General features: G+C 48.3%; 1 protein-coding gene across 10 annotated transcripts in view; it reads right to left on the bottom strand.

The window, feature by feature from the left end:
- GAS7 (growth arrest specific 7) overlaps window positions 1-16474 on the bottom strand; it is a 211305-nt gene that overhangs the window by 85109 nt on the left and 109722 nt on the right. For 6 of the 10 annotated variants that reach the window (XM_033089883.1, XM_033089884.1, XM_033089894.1 and 3 more), the window contains exon 2: window positions 1067-1187. In XM_033089883.1, the coding sequence (XP_032945774.1) occupies window positions 1067-1187 (121 nt within the window). Of the gene's footprint in view, window positions 1-1066; window positions 1188-6357; window positions 6488-14886; window positions 15251-16474 lie in introns of those variants that run through there. The other 4 variants (XM_033089891.1, XM_033089885.1, XM_033089893.1 and 1 more) reach the window with 4 other exon arrangements.

Genomic DNA, 16474 nt, shown 5'->3' with positions numbered 1-16474 from the left:
AGGATTTCAGGTTCTGACTTGGCACACACATCTGTGATTTCTACCAAATCTAACTTTCTGTATTTCTATCCTTTGTTCTCTCACAGCGATTTCCTTGGGGAGTCCTGGAGGTCAAGAGACAGAGCTGTTTGCTGGTTTTGCTCTGCCCTGCCCATGAGCAGTCAGCAGCACGACTCTGCTCGCTTGTTATAGGAACCCATCAAAACTCCTTTTATGTATTTATTTATTTTAAGTGTGTTTTTCCAGGACCCATCAGCTCCAAGTCAAGTAGTTGTTTCAATCTAGTTGTGGAGGGCGCAGCTCATAGTGGCCCATGCGGGGATCGAACCGACAACCTTGTCGTTAAGAGCACCTGCTCTCTAACCCACTGAGCTAACCGGCTGCCCCCACAGGTCCTTTTATAAACTTTCTCCCGCCTTCTTGCCAGTTACCCTCCCGTCTACATCCTGGGATCCTGGAGTCATTGTGAAGGCTCAGGAAGTCCCTAGTAATTGGGGGCATGGAGATGCGGTCCTAACACAGAAACGCACATGGAACCTGTATAATCTGTTAGAATAAATAATCCATAAGTAGCCCCAGCATTCCCCAAAGAACATACCAAGAAATGCCAGCCAGTGAGACAATTCAGGGAAGAGAAAGACATGCTGTGAAGGTAGGAAAACCACACTTGCAATGCCTGCTTGAGAGATCCTGCATCATTTAATACATTCAAAATGCCCAGAAATCATGCAGTAGCTAAACCTGTTCAACTTGATTTAAACCAGCTGTTGACCACAGAACTGTTCGAGATCCCAATTCGGAAAACACAGTTCCACACCGTGAGGTTGGGTTCAACGAACGTGCTCAGGTTGTGAGGGTCTGAAAAGGACCCCAACCTTGAAGGGCTGCCTTCCCAATCCAGCTTCAGATCCCTACCACGAAGCTCTGGGCAGAAAGCAGACTCTGAGGTAGATTTCTGAAGAAAAAGTCTGAAAACCAGGAGGTGGAGGAGGGAGAAGAAAACCTGCCCCTCCAGAGAGACAGAAACCCGGGGGCTGCTGAGAACGCTTCCCAGGCTGGGACTCACCATTGGTGGTCGTGTTGACATAGTAACGCCGCCCCTGAGGAGACAGGTAGCTTTGCCAGCCAGGTGGAAGAACAACAGTCTGGCTTTCTTCTCCTGGCGGAGGGGGGACCATTCCAGGCTTCTGTTGAGGAGAAAAGAAAAGGTCACACACATTTGGCATTTCTGCAGTAACTGTTTTTCAACCAGGAAGTCAGAGGCAGATGAAGTCACCCTGGAATAGCTCCATGTTGGGGGCTGGGGGGATTGCCCACAGGACTCCCTAAGGGAGGTCACAGGCCACACGTGGGTGATTTTGGCAGTTGCCTGAGTGTGAGGTGTGAGGAGTGCTTGCCTTTTCAGAGCCACCGCAGCAGGGACAGCTTCCCCTAGAGGACAGAGGGAAGTGCCAGTCAGTTAACAGAGCTGGACTTTCTCGTCGTAGCCCCTAGAAAACTCTCACTGTGGTGTTCCACTTCCTGGGGGTCCATTACTCTACACACTCCCGCTGTGGACTCTGAAGCCTGAAATCCTGGGACCACCGAGCAGAGCAGCAGATAAGCCCCAGGGCCTGCTGTGAGAACCTACCAGAAGTAATTAATACAAGTCTCAGCAGAGCAAGATGTAAAACTATCTATAATAATGCCCAGAATCGATGAAGAGCGAGGTGGGGTTTTCTCAAGTGTCCAAATCACTCAAAGAGAACTGGGAATCTGAGATAAAACAGAGACTGTCCTTTCATCATACGCACTTAGGTGCAGTTTAATTCTTTTAACCATACACAGACAGTAGTACTTTCCTTAAAAACAAAAAAAAAAGAGGAAAATATATAGAACACAGAGAAGCTAGGTACAGACACAGATGCTAAAACAGAATTGATTTCCAGTGGTGGAATTATAGGACGTTTTTATTCCCTTCTTTGTATTTCTCTCTTCCATCTAAATTCTCTTCAATAAACACAAAAATAAAAGTTGTTAGCTAAAGAACATTTGAATGTAAGGAAAGAAGGTTCAAATTAGCTCACACAATTTCTGTGCCTTGTGAAGAAAGTAAATTGACCAAAGACAGGATTCCAGCCACAGGAGGAAAGCAGCCATGAATTTCTCAGCAAAGCTGGACCCTGTTCAGAAATATTACAACGAATCAGCTCTAGATGTCCTCAGCAACCCCCAGCCATGCCCACAAGGTAGTTTTTGGTCACTGATGACCATAGCTTAGGAAAACAAGATAACAGATTGAAAGTGAGCAGCAGAGACTCAGCTCCCCGACGGCTCTCAGCTTTCTGCAGACTGCAAAGCCACGTGCTTCTGCTTCCTGAGATGCCCTGTGTGCCCTCTGCAGGATGGGATCGATCCTAGATGCTCCTGGGACTTCAAGTAAACACGGCCTCCCCATGGCCCTCTGTGTAGCTGCAGTGTATATTTCATTGTGAAGTTTTACTATTTAATTAAAAAGCTTCCCCTATGCCCTGAATGCTTCTGTGTCCCACACCTGCTAACCTGCAGCAGCTCTATGATTCAGTGGGAAAGCCTGGCTTTTAAACTGCCAGGTGCCAGGGAGATGGACAGCAGGCGGGCAGCCTTCTCACCAGCAGGCACATGAGCATGTTTACCTGGGCCTCCAGACACTGCTCTGGCCTCTCCCAGATTGGCAGGTGGTCAAAATACATGCAAGACAAATATAACTTTCTGTTGAGTGTGTGTGTGTGTGTGTGTGTGTGTGTGTGTGTGTGTGATAACCCACATACAGGAGATACACTTTCTGGCTGAGTGGGGTTGGGAGTAAACTAGGAAGACGGAGGTCAGGGGGCTTGGCTGAAGAAAGAAATATTCTACAACCAGGTTGCTTCTGCTTGAGTCGGGTAACTTATAGCATCTAAGATGGGAAGGCCAGACTGTTGTTTGTCCAAATAACCAGGGAGGACATGGGAAATTGTTCAAGGGTATTAAGTGAGGGTCGGAGACTGACATGGCCAGAAACGGGTTGCAGAGGACAGAGGGACCCGAAAGCTCAGTGGACACAGTCCTCTGGCTTCGGGCTCAAACCTGACTTGGCCACTCAGTACTCCCGTGACCCAGGGAAATGACTCAACCAGCTGTGTCTATTTCCACATCTATAAAATGGAGGATGACGTTATCCCAGTTGTGGAAGACACTGTGGAGATGAATAATAACAAAGTCAGCATCTGGGAAAGTGCCGGTCACTAAGCATGCTCAATAACTGGGGGTTTCCAGTAGAAGGGGGGCCATGGAGGTGCCGAGTAAGACCAGGTTTCATGCCGCCTCCACTGTGGTGTGAAGTTCACCCCAACCTCCCCACCACTGCGTCTGAACTATCACTATTAACAGTCCCATCTCCCAGGTTTCTGTTTCCAAGACGACCTGACTTAAAAGACAAACACAGGCCTGCTGGGGAGAGTAACACACTCAGAGACTGAGGACTGCATTCTGGTGAGAAGGCTGGGCGATGAAGAGAACGCTCCTCAGCTGGGCCGGCTGAGTGCGTGGACGGAAACTTCCCGTCTCTGTGCCCGACCTGTGAAGCAGCAACGACGACACCTGCTGCATGGTGATTTTCTCTTTAGAATGCCTCTCATTAATTTATCTAAATAACCCTGTGGGGTCAGAAAAGGCCCTGGTTTACATTTGAGAACTCTGATGACCAAGGAGGTACTATTACTGCTCTGAGGTCTCCCCAGCTAGAAAATGCAGGACCCACCATCTTGAACACTATAAAAGGTGCCTGCAGGGGAGGCATCCAGGTTACTGAGCCAAGACGGGCCAAGAAGTGACGAAAGAAGGGAGGAGGGCACCTAGGCCAATTTCCTGACTTGGCCAGGGTGGCAAAAGTGGTGCCCGCATCCCCCTCCAGTACAGCCATTAGTCCCCGCTCTGCTTGCCATCTGACTGTGCTTTTCCTCCATTCCCCCAAGGCAGCCTCCTTGCCTTTCCCGTCTCACAGAAAGAAGTTACTCCTGTTGGCTAGACTGAAATAAGTCAGGAGTCAAAAGATGTGGAGACAACTGTGTATATACCCAAGGGAATTGAAAATACGCTCAAACACTTATACACCCTGTTCTAGCACTATCCACAATAGCCAAAAGATAGAAACAACCCAAGTGTCCATTAACCGAGGAATGGACAAACACAATGTGGTGTATCCATATAAAAAAATAGTTAACCATCAAAAGGAACGAAGTACTAATACCAGCTACAACATGGATGAGCCTTGAAATCATGCCACGTGAAATAAGCTAGACACAAAAGGCCACGTACTGTATGATTCCACTTACGTGAAATGTCCAGAATAGGAAAACCCATATATACAGAAAGCCAATTACTAGTGGTTGCCAGGGGCTGGGGAGGGTGGGTGGGTAAGCACAGGTTTTTATTTTGGGGGTGATAAAAATGTTTTGGAACTAGACAGTGGTGGTAGTTAACACAAAACTGTGAATGTGTAAAAGTCATGGAAGATACATGTTATGTTAGGTGTATTTTACCACAATAAAAAAACTTTTAGAAAGACATAAACAAGGCAGAAGTCAGCCTCTCAACCTGCAGGCTCTCATTTGCAACCTCCAAACCACCACCATTACCTCACCCCTTGTGGCCGTGGAGGTGCAGGCGTCCTGGGAGAACGGCCCCACAGCCATCAAGAGGATACAGCATGAGTAACTACCCAATAATTAAGGTCGCTACCAACTTATTCTTCTAATTAGCTTCCTGCCAAGTTAAATCCTTCCCTTCCCTTCCTTAGTCCTGTGGCTTCTCCCCTTCCATTCTGTCAGCTCTTTCCCATGGGAATAGGATCTAGAAGCAGGGCTGACACAGGTCCTACCTACAAGGAACAAGGTCAGAGGGAGTGGGCAGAGATGAAGATGGTTTTCTCAACTCAGAAATTCTTAACCTAATGCACAATGTGACTTTGTGGGAGTTATCAAACCCTGCCCCTTCTTCCCCTGGATGGACCCTGAGTGCAAGGCTGGGTGTCAGGCTCCCTGTGCCCCGTCATCTGGGTCCCCTTATGCAGTAAACAACTTGCTCAACTACATATGGAAACTCATCCTCCGAGAATTTGAGGAAAATTAGATCTTCTGCCCCCCAAATGGATGCATGTGTGCACACAGCCTGACTTTATTTTATCAAGAGGTTTCCACACCACTTCAGAACCCTAGCCTACTAGGTACTCAAGATATGTCTGCACTCGCATTCTACTTCTGCCCATCGATAAGGACTTTGACCACTCACTAAATGTCTGCAAGTACACCAAGGACGGGGTCAGGCGCTTAACACTTCATCTCTAATCTTCGCAACAAGCCTGCCACATAGATGCCATTCTCCCCCCATTTTAAAATGAGGAATCTGGGACTCAGCAAATTTAACAACTTTCCCCACATTGCGCAGTTAATTAAATGATAAAACCGAACTTTAAAATATCAGCTTTGTTCTTGACACTTCCATCCAGTTACCTACATCCCGGCTACCCTCGGTCCATCTTTCCCCAGCTCTCCATAACAACCTCCATTTCTTCACCTGCACCGCCTGACATCCCAGCTCCCACCCAAGGAGGATGACAACTCAGGCCTGATTCTCCTGCCTGTAGCATTCTCCAGCCAAGTGTGCGCATGCTTTCCCAGGAGATGTACAGAAATATCACCACCCACATCCAAGCAGTCACGTTCCCCGGCTGTACTTCATTGTCTCCTTATTTAAAATAACACAACCCCAAAAAATTGTCCTATTAATGACGGCTACTGATTCCCCTTGGGGGGAAGCAGTGAGCAAGCAAGCAAAGGGAAGTTACCCAGAGATGAAAACAAATCCCCCTACAGCAATGTTTCTCAAAGTGTGGTCCCTGTGCCACCCTGTCAGTCACCGGACATAGGGGTTACAGTGCAGATTCCAGGGCCCTGATCCAACCACCAAATCAACCTGGAGCCTGGGGGCCACCTTTTAACATGTATCCCAGGTGAGTCTTACACTCACTGAGTTCAGAAGAAACTGGTTTGCAGCTTTAGAGGGAGAAACCGAGAGAAGATATCCCTTCTGAAATCAAAACTGGAAACATAAAATTTTAATAAGCATGATTTATAAAAAGACAGTGTTTAGCTGCACAGCTCCTTATTAATGAAAAGGATCCTAGCCCCTAGCCCAAACCCTTCAAATAAACTATTTTAAGAGAGATTCAATCTTGTCTCTGTGGCCTCTAGTCAGTACGCACCCCCACTCTTAGCTCCCCATAGCCATCACCACTCTTCAAGTTCAACCTGGGCCTCCGTCCCCCTCTGGGGGCTTCTGGGAACACCTGATTCTTACCTTCTGCAGATATGAGCAAATGTTACTTGCCGATGTTAACTGGTGGTCGTCCGGTACCTGATTTAGCAGCCAGATCAGACAGTTTTAAGGTCCCCCCCGCTCCCTGTCTTCTCACACCACGAGCCCAGAAGCAATAGGAGCGCTAAAGAAAGGCATATCCGCAGGGCCCCACACCCCCACTCTCCGCACACCCAGATCTATATATAACATGTCTGAAGTTGTCAGCCTAACAAGCCACTTTCTGGCAGACCCGTTGCCATGGCAATGACTGCTAATGAGCCCGGTGCCGTGATTGGCACTACTTGAAGGCTCTTCCATAAAGAATTCTCCAGCAAGTTCGGCTTTCCCAACCGCATAGCCAGCTGGACACCCAGAAGCAGTCAGGGCATGGCGGGGTGGGCCTGGAAGGCCTCAGTCCCTGGGAACCAGGACCTTACTAGTAGTGCGCCCTGAGCAGTCCCAGACCCAGCAGCCAGGAGGGGCCTCCACTGTCACTCACGGGGAGTCAACCAATTAGTGACAGGGGCTGCAAGGGAGCCACCAAGAAGACCAAGACCCAGCTGGGCCAGAGACTGGAGAGTCCGCTCCACACCTTTCTGCCAGACACCTATTTAGAGTGGAGAGACTCCTACACAAAGCTGGAAACAGCTACCCAAGGATAGATAATGTCCTCTGGCAAGGGGTAAAGACACAAAGCATGAAGCAGGGCACCACGTCCTACAGTGATGCCGCCAGCCTCAGGATCTGTGTCTACGAGAATAATGGGCATCTCTCCTCTGCTTCACAGGTGGATGTGCTATTCTCTCCAGCTCTGGCAGCCTTTCTCTATCCATTGAGAGAGAGCAACTCACAGAAAATACCTGGGGAGGAAGCAATGGCACGGTGCATTCTGAGAAATGTAATCCCTACAAGCTTTATAGGCTGGTAAGGAAAAGATGGACCCAAGTAGCATCATGTTCTTTCAATGGTCAGAGAGTTGGAGACCGGGCCAGAGGGAGGAGGAGAGGCCACACTACAGAGAAACAGACTGTAAGATTCAGGAAGGCAGGGCCATGTTCACCTCATTCCTAGCTGTAGGCTCAGCATAGTACCCGGAACACTGGATGGATAGATGGATGGATGGATGGATAGATGGATGGATGGATGGATGGATGGATGGATGAATGGATGGATGGATGGATGGATAATGGGAATTGTCGTAGAACCTGGGCTTTAAACAGATTTGAGGAAGCTTTTTTGCCGAACAAGTAGACAGAGAATGGCAGTCCAAGCAACATGTGTGCCCCATTTGTGAACAAATCCCAGCTCTTAATGGATCTGATGGAATGGACTGTTCAACATTGTGTGCTGGGGGGTGGGGGAGACAAGATAACAGTGTTTTTTTAACTGCAGAAAGTGAGGAAGGGTATCCAGACGCCTCAGGAGAAGCACAAACTTTTAATCATGACCTCATATGATCCATACAGAAGAAAAATTCCAGGAAACCATTGAGCAACCTTAACAGAGGGCAGAAAGATATAGCATCTATATATCTTTCAGATATAGTGTCAGAATAAAACAATCATAAGGAGAGAACAAACTAATTCAAAAAGCAAATTGGTTTGACCCAGAAAATAAAATGATATAAAAAAAGGGACCCGAAATGATCAAATTATAGGGGAATTTAAAAGGTTTTAACAGAAGAAACATCCTTATTGGCTGCAATAATAACGTATAGAATTAGTATTGCAAAAAAATTAGTTATGGACAAAACAAATTTAAGAATGTTTTCCCAGAATGCAAAAGAAGTGAGAAAAAAAACGAAAACAGAGGTACAGAAAAGCAAGCCAAGATATATCTGGATGCTAGGAGTTCCCTAAGAGACTAGAACAAAAGCTCTAACAGAAAAGAAACTACCAGGAAAGATAGATAGGGTGGGGAAAAAACTTCTCTCAGCTAAAAGAAAACATATTTGTGCAAGGCCCAACACTGCCCAAGGCAAAGAGGATTTTTAAAGCCCAACAAGCTGACACACCCTAACAATATATTTACACAGCGAAGATGAGGATAAGTCTTATCACTGTTTAAGTGGGAGGAGGGTGTCTCCCATGAAGGAGCACAAATAAAGCAGGTGTCAGACTTCTCTGTAATCATATTTCAAAAGACACCTCTGGATTGTTATGTAGAAAACGTGAGACCTTCCTATGTGGCCGAGCTGTCTTTCCACAAATGAAGGTGATCAAAATACATCCCTCTACAGATAAAGGTTCACTCGTGTGTCCTCCTTAGAAAAAGTGCTTAAAAGATATATTCCAAATGCCTGGAAAGTTAAGACAATTAAAGGTGAAGAATGAAGCAGTCAAGGTAAAAAAAAAAAAAAAAAAATCAGGGCTGAACATGAAATCAGCTTTAAAAATGTGTAAATAATTATTATAAATCTAGTTACAGCACATATGTATGTATGTATCATTACTCTCAATATATAGAGTAAAAAGAAATGAAATAATACCCTGGATCACAAATTCCACATGATAAAAGACAAAGAGGTAGGAGGAAAAAAGTGAGGACACCTAGAGAACCAAAACCAGAACCCCATTCTTCCTTTCCATCCCAATAAAGAAACATCCCTTCCTCTCCCTCCTGCCAAGCCTACCAGGAAGCTGCCCAATTTGTTCTTATCCTCTGGCATCTAATATCTGCTCTTGTCTCTTTCCTGAAGACGGGTTTCCAGCCAGAGAGAACATGACAGAACGGAAGGGTCCTTGGAGACCACAGACTCTTTACTGGACCCAGGTGTTGTTGAGTCCGACCTCCAGCCACCTTTTATTGGCCACATGAGTAATCAGCTTCCACAGGGAGTCCTGAGCCCCGAATCCATTGAGGTGGACAGGGTGGGACCAAAGCACTTTGCCTGCAGAGGGAAAACTCAGTAGGAAGCCCAGGGCTTCCTGGAGACCTCATTCGTACCAAGCTTTGCCTTTGGATGTCCTCAGAGCATTCCCAAAGCCAAAACCTCTCGCAGCACGTAGATGACTGTCCGGCTACTTCCCATGCTGAGTCTGAGCGTGTCTGCTTCCCCTTGAGCCACTCTGGTTGGAACCCCTGTCTGAAAAGGGGGTCAAGCACATGAGGCTCATCTCTAGCTTTTTACCAATAAGACGCCGTTCTTCCTTCCATGTCTCTATTTGCAGAATTTCTCAGTAAATGTGACTCGCTCCTCAGAGGTTTTACCAGACACTTCCAGGTGTGTACTCAAACCCCTTATTAGAAATCACCTGGTTAGCAGGGATGTTTCTTTGAGTCCATTAAAGGAACTTTCCAAACCAGGCTTTTAACCCCTAACTGCAAATGTCCCCAGGACTCTTCCAAACCCTGCTCCAACCCAAGTGTCCTCAGGACTCACTGCTCAGGGTGGATGGATGGATGGATGGATGGATGGGGACACATTCCCAGCAGTAATCTTGCTGGCTTGAATCCCCTGCTTGCTCGTGCCAGACCCCCACCCCTGTGAGAAGCCTCCCTGGATGGTATCTACAAGTGCCCACAGGGTGACTCACTGGGCTCCCCAGCTCGTTCCCAGGGAGCATCTGCCATGCTCTCCCTTGCCTGCATTCACTACCTTCACTGTCCTCCGTCCACAAAGCTATTAGAGAAACCCTTGCACTGTGGCTGTCACAGGTGCCCATGATGAGTGGTGGACTTTAGTGCCATTGGAATTTTCTCCCAGAACCCACAAAGCTGCCAGCCGTGGGCCTGGAGGCTAAACCACTTCAAGAACTGCAGATGTGTCTAGCTACTTCAGGACTCAGGGAAGGTCCCAGGCCACCCTGAATATCCATCTGCAAGCTCCCCAGTGCCCCCCTGATGGCCAATCAACTCACTGGGCCTGTTTGTCAGGGCTGGGCAGGCAGAGGACACAGAACAATAAAGTCCATTTTCTGACCCTAAAATGGCATGGAGTGATCTGGTTGCCCAGGAATTTTGATTAACTCAATTACAAAGTAGTCCATGCAAGGATGCAGGAAGTCAACCCTCCCGGGAAAAACCACTAAACTGGAAAACGTGGGGTCTTCAGTGAGGCAAGCATTGATGAAAAGATTTGCAAATGATACTGGGAATTGCAAGGATGAGTTGTGCAGCTCTTCCTGGTTCAGAAGCCGTTTCACGGCCTTGCAGTGTCTGCGGGTCATGCAGCAGAGGGTAGGAAGAAATAGATCATGGAGAAGTGGCATCCGTGCGGGCCTCACACAAAGTCCTGCATGAGCCTTCACTTCACCGACCCAGGAAGAAAAATTTTTATTACCGTTGCGCCTGCCACACAGATAGAGATAGAAGGGCCAATTAATAGGGTTCTGAAGGAGACAGGAACTCTGGATGTCAGCAAACTTTTTGTATCTGAGATGGCTGGTGCTGTGCTGACGGCTTCTGCCCAGGGGCACCAAAAAGCATGACAAGGATCTGGCAGCCACCCATCTCTTGGGAGAATCTTGGCATTGGCCAACCAGCACAATTGTGCCACCAAATATCACAGTCACTCCTGCCATTTACAGAGGTTTGGAGGAGGTGCCGCAAGTCTTCGTGGCTGTGTTTAAGGCCACTCAGAGAAGGGGGTTCCCACAGGTGCTCCTGAAATACGGAGAACAGCTCCAGGAATCAGAGGGGAAGCTGCTTCCTCACCTTGGAGTCTAGTGGGGAACCCCAGAGGAAGCCCCTAAGTCTGGTCCCCTTTCTAAGGCCTGCCTGATCCTGGTGCTTCACAGCTATACAGGGCAAAGCAGTGCTCCCATCAGCCTGTTCCGGCTTCTGGCTCCTGAGCAGCAAAACCTGAGGGATTCTGTTCACAGGCTTGGGATTAATATTTTATTCACACACTCAACTTCCCAGCGGGCTGTGAAGGAAGGCTGACCCCTTTCCCCCTACCGCTTCCTTGGCAGGTGAAAATCACATGTGCCAAATATCCTAGCTCCACCTCAGAGCTACAGAAGCATTAGTAGAAGTCACATAGGCCTAGGCATAAAGAGGCTGTGTCCCCAGACAAGCTGTAATTTACAGTTCCCTTGGCTTCTCTGGGCCTCTGTTTCCTCATCTGTAAAACCAGGGACTGCCAGACTTCAAAACAACTGGGATTCTAGCACCCGAGGAACGTCTTTCGTAACAGAGACCAAAACCACCACAAGGGAAATTTCAAGGCATTTAAATGACCAGCACAAGCAAAAGGAGCAACCACATAAACAGAAGACATGACAAAGACCTCCTGACAGGAACACAAATGTTCATAAAACATTACTTGTGTGTGTGTGTGTGTGTGTGTGTGTGTGATGTGTGCCTCACTCTTTGGAGCTCTTTGGGTCTAGAGATATGGTTTTGTTTACTCACCCAAAACCAATGCAACTGGAGGGAAAGGAATGTTGTCTGAGACATCCTTAAAGTGACGTGATTTAACAAAATTTGGATATCATTCAATCCATGCCCAAAACAGGATATTAAATTGTGGGCATTATACCTCAGACCTGTAGGAAGAGGCTGAACAGCTAATTCTCCCCCCCTCTGCCACAAGCCACTGTTCTAGCCTCTTTAGGGCTGAAATGTCCCTGTGCGTCAGAGGAAGGAGCTGGGCGCGACATTAGCACTTCCCACAGTCCTAAAGGATCTCAAAACACATGCTCGATTTTCCCTACTAATTTATAGCCATAATAATGAATCAATTATCCTGCCCTAGAAGATATTTTTGAAGGACATTTTGAAGCTCTGTCACCCACAATAGGTCACCTCCCTAGGGATCTCCTTATAGGGTGAGAGCTCCTCTAGACCCTGGGCAAATTCCCTTTGCAGAGGGAAAAGCCTGGGAACAAGAGACTTTGGCCAACACTTGGTGTTAGGAGGGGGCGAACAGAAAAAAATACTAGTGAAGCGCCCTCCTCAGCCGTCCTTTTAATATTAAGGTACAAAACCCCAAAATGCCCTATGCCAGTGTTTCTGGCACATTCTAAAGTTGTTACACCTCTGAAGAAAACCCCGTAACCGAATTTACCAAGCACTTTGTTTCATTCAAAGGGGAGCGAAGAAGTGAAGGAGGGAGCTGGAAGTTGCCTGTTCAGGCAGTCATTGATGGGCTCGGTGCCTCATGCAAAGCAGCCTGCCAGGAACATCAAGGGCAAAGGAACAGCTGCTGCCCACAGATGCCCTGGGGGCAAACGCAGGCTTCCTCAGGGAGTTGGTTGGTGCTCTTTTAGAGAAAGGAAGCCAGAGCTCATTAGGGCACAAAGGTGGGTGCCTCTGACGGCCTGCCGGGGCTGAGATCCAGCTGGTCCAGCTTTGTGGTTGGCAGTTGCAGGACAAATGGCACCAAAAGAACACCAGGGCAGCGAGTCTCACCATACAGACTCATTCCAGTTCCTCAGCGGTGCTACTGCCTGTGCTCCAAGTGGTTCCAATCACAAATGTCTGACTCGGAGACCTGGTTTCCTGTGAGCCCTAATTGGTTCTGAACCATGAGCACCAGAAGGAGACAGGCTAACAGGAGCTGGAATCGTTTCCTTGAGTCCGTAGGGGTACAATTCCTACCAACCCCATTCAGCTGACACTCCTGGAGCCTCTATTACTGGTGCATATAAAACTAGACAAATGGTGAGAGCCTGGGGCTGTACTACTTTCGAGGTTTGGGACCTCCAACCTCTTGGTGGCCCCATGAAAGGAACGCAGGATATGAACTGGCGGGCCCTGAGTGCCAGGCTTAAACTGCTGCTGTCTTGCTGTTAGATCTTGAGCAACTTACTTCATTTCTGCTGGTTGGCCTCAATTGCCTCATCTTGAAAATACAGAAGTTGGACCAGATGGTCTCCAAGCAAAGTCACATTCAAATGTAGACACGAGAGTCACAGGCATCAGGCTATCCCCGGAACGCTGCCCGCCTCAAAGCCCTGGGATTCTGCCTCCCCGCCGTGGAGTTCTGTGCTCCCACCTCTCCTCCTGGTACGTTGCGGTCAGTCTGTCCCGATGGCCCTGCGTCTGCCTGCCCCTTCCCTGTCATTCCCCGGACCACACTCAGTTGAGCTCTGTTTGCCCAGCAGTCAGATTTCTGCCCTGGCATCCTGGGCTTCCCTGTATCCAACGTTCAAATTCACCCCACACCAAAGGCAGGCACCAGTGGAAATGTTCTGGGCCTGCTAGCAGTTAGCACTTCTGTTCACCACTCACATGGCACCCCAAACACAAAGTCTACTTACGTTTGGGCACACCCCTCCGACGGCTTACACCCCACACGCCCCAGATGCTGCCTTACTCTGCCAGTAAGAGCTTCGCCTGGGCCTTTCCCCACTCCCTGAATGTCCCTAGTGTCCATCTTCTCTGTTAATCCCTTCTTCCCCATAAACCTGCCAGACCAGCCACAGTCCTCAGCACTCTGCAGTCAGGTCCTGGGCAGCTTAAGTCTGTCAGAACTAGATGGATGGGCCTGGGGTCTTCACAGCAGTCATTCTCCACGTGTGGGCCCTGCACTGGCACGGTGGGCATCCTCTGGGAGCTGGTTAGAAATGCCGAGTCCCAGGCCCCACCCTAGAGGCACACATTGCATTTTAAAGGTCCCTGGATAATTCAGATGCACTCTAACCTTTGAGAAGCCCTGCTGTGAGTTTTCCTTGGAGGTCAACCGGCCCATTAGACGGTGCTCCTAGGTAATAAGCACCCTCTGTCTTCGGGCACAGGTTCAGGCCCCTATCAGAAGTCAGGCCAAAATCAGAGATGGTACCTGACCCAGCCAGTGGGAGAGAGCATCCTGGAGGAAGGTACCTACAGACACAGGCTAACCTTTCCATAGAAACTGGACTTCCCTCAGACTTGAGAGTGGTCACTAAACTCTAGACTGCTGAGAGGGCCCTCTTTCCAAAGAAGGGGGGTTGGCGAAATAAGGCTAGTCTACCCCTAAGTCTCAGGAGAGTGTCCATTAGTTTTACTGTGGCCATTACCGCCACCACCCAACTGGACAGAAGCATCCAGCCCACCCAGGAACCACCATGTAGATCCTGGGTGTACTGGGCAGATACTCAACTACCTTCTGGGGAGCTGTGTCCCCTAATGAGCTTTCCCTCCACCACGTCCTAGCCAGAACTAGGCCATGGCGTGGCAGATGGGTAGGTAGGTAGAAGCCAAGCTTCAAATTCTGGAAAAGTTAAATGAGGGAGGCAACACGTGGACTCCAATCCCCACAACAGAAATCCATGTCACCACGCTGCTTCTCAGGTAACTAGGATAGCCAAGACTCCCCTTCCCGCCACAAACATTCCTTTTAAATTCTTTTTCCTCCTCCCTTCCTCTCCTTCTGATTTCTCACACAACGGCCCAGTATTCTCATCTCCCCGCTTATGCCTTCGGCCGGTGAAACGTGCCCCCCAGCATTCAGGGCCCCCAGACTTTCTAAACTCAGCAGTTAGAGCCCACATCGCAGAAGGTTGTCAGAATTGCCTCTGTAAAATGTCAAAGCCATTGTAGAAACATGCAGAAGAAAAGCAAGCTGAGCACATACATCTGCCAGCAAGCAGAATTGATTCTTACCATCAGAGGACAGCTAATCTTCTTTGGGGGCTGCTAACTCAGGGGTGAGTCTCTGAAGTCCCTAGACTCAGGGCCAGGTCCCCGCCAGCTTCCTTTCCACGGCACCCTCTGCGGGAAATGAGGCTGAGGCAAGCAGCTACCCCAGGGTCAGTGCTCTGGGCACCCTGAGGGATGTTCCTGTGGCTTTTCTCATTGCTATTCTTTCACAAAGAACCCACGACATTGCACAGTTCCTTCCAAATCTGCTCCAGCTCTTGTGAGGAAATCAACAACGCATGCTGGACTTTCCAGATGCAAAGTTTCTTGAGGCTTTCTTTCTTTCCTTTTTTTCCCCTTTTTTTACACTTTCTCTCTTTTTCTCCTCTCTCGGCTAAAAAAAGTTGGCTGAGGTCACAACATACAATAGCCAAGCTTGTGTCACTGACCAGATGCCTCCCACCCCCAGGCCAGCGGACAAGAGCGCCTTTGTCCACTGTATTTTAGGCGGGACTCCCTGGGTCTGCCCAAGCCCTGCTGGGGAATGTTCCGCCAACTTCTTCCCAACCCTAAGTCACAGCTCTGGCCCTGGCCCCGGCCCCAGCTGTGTGAACCCAAGGCCAGATAAAACCCAACATGAAAGGAACAGAGAATGCTCCCCCAAAGAACGCTGGATTTGACCTTCCCAGGGCTGGAAAGCTAGTGCCCCCAGAGGGACAAGACAAGGGTCCCCTGCCTTCAGCCTGCCCTCAGCCCCTCCAAATCCTGACGAACAGCAGGTGAAAGGGAGCAATGCTATGCATCTCAGATGAAAAGGGACTGATGATCACAAAGCTGTTAGTTGCAAGTGAAGAAAGGATTGGACCCTGAGAACAATACTGCATCCACCAACGAAATGAATTTAAGTAGGGACTTGGATCTTTGGTGAAGATGTCAGATCACTCTGTTTAGAAAGCTTCTGGGAGCAGCTGAGGGTGTCGCACTTAAAATGCCATACATTTCTGTGTTTGCTCCCTAGGCAAACCTTTGGGATTTTAGGAAGTGATTCTCTATCTGAAGGTAAATGTGATTTTCTGGAGGGACCAAGTTCCCAAGGCCTGGATGGTTTCCTATAAAATATCACTTCTTCCCTCAAACGCTGGTATGGATGAACTGTTTCCTCATGAAGACATAGGATGAGACTAAGAGATCTGTTCTAACATCTAGAGACCAAGTCAGACCCGGGTCATGCCCTTATTGCTTCACCAGCTGTGCTACATGGAGCAAAGCCTCTAAACTGTGGATTCTTCGAGGGTAAAATGGAGATGATCACAATATCTTTCTCAAAAGGTTGTTATGAGAATTAAAGCGGGTAAAATCCTTGTAAACACTTAGCATAATTGAAAGAGATGTACACGCTCAATAAAAGCTAGTTGTTGTTGTTGTTACTATCAACAATGGCTGAAGAATAGCAGCTGCAGTGTCCTGGACACGAAAAATGTTTAGACTCAACAAGAAAACATATAACCCAATTCAAAAAAGGCAGAGGACAATTCTCCAGAGAAGATATACAAATGGCCAACGCCCACATTAAGATGCTCCACCTCACTAATCGTTAGGGGAATGCCAGCCA

This window comes from Rhinolophus ferrumequinum, chromosome 21 (genome assembly GCF_004115265.2).
Source record: "Rhinolophus ferrumequinum isolate MPI-CBG mRhiFer1 chromosome 21, mRhiFer1_v1.p, whole genome shotgun sequence".
Lineage (NCBI taxonomy): Eukaryota > Metazoa > Chordata > Mammalia > Chiroptera > Rhinolophidae > Rhinolophus > Rhinolophus ferrumequinum.
Note: the sequence above shows the minus strand (reverse complement) of the source record. Positions and strands in the feature narration are given on the sequence as shown.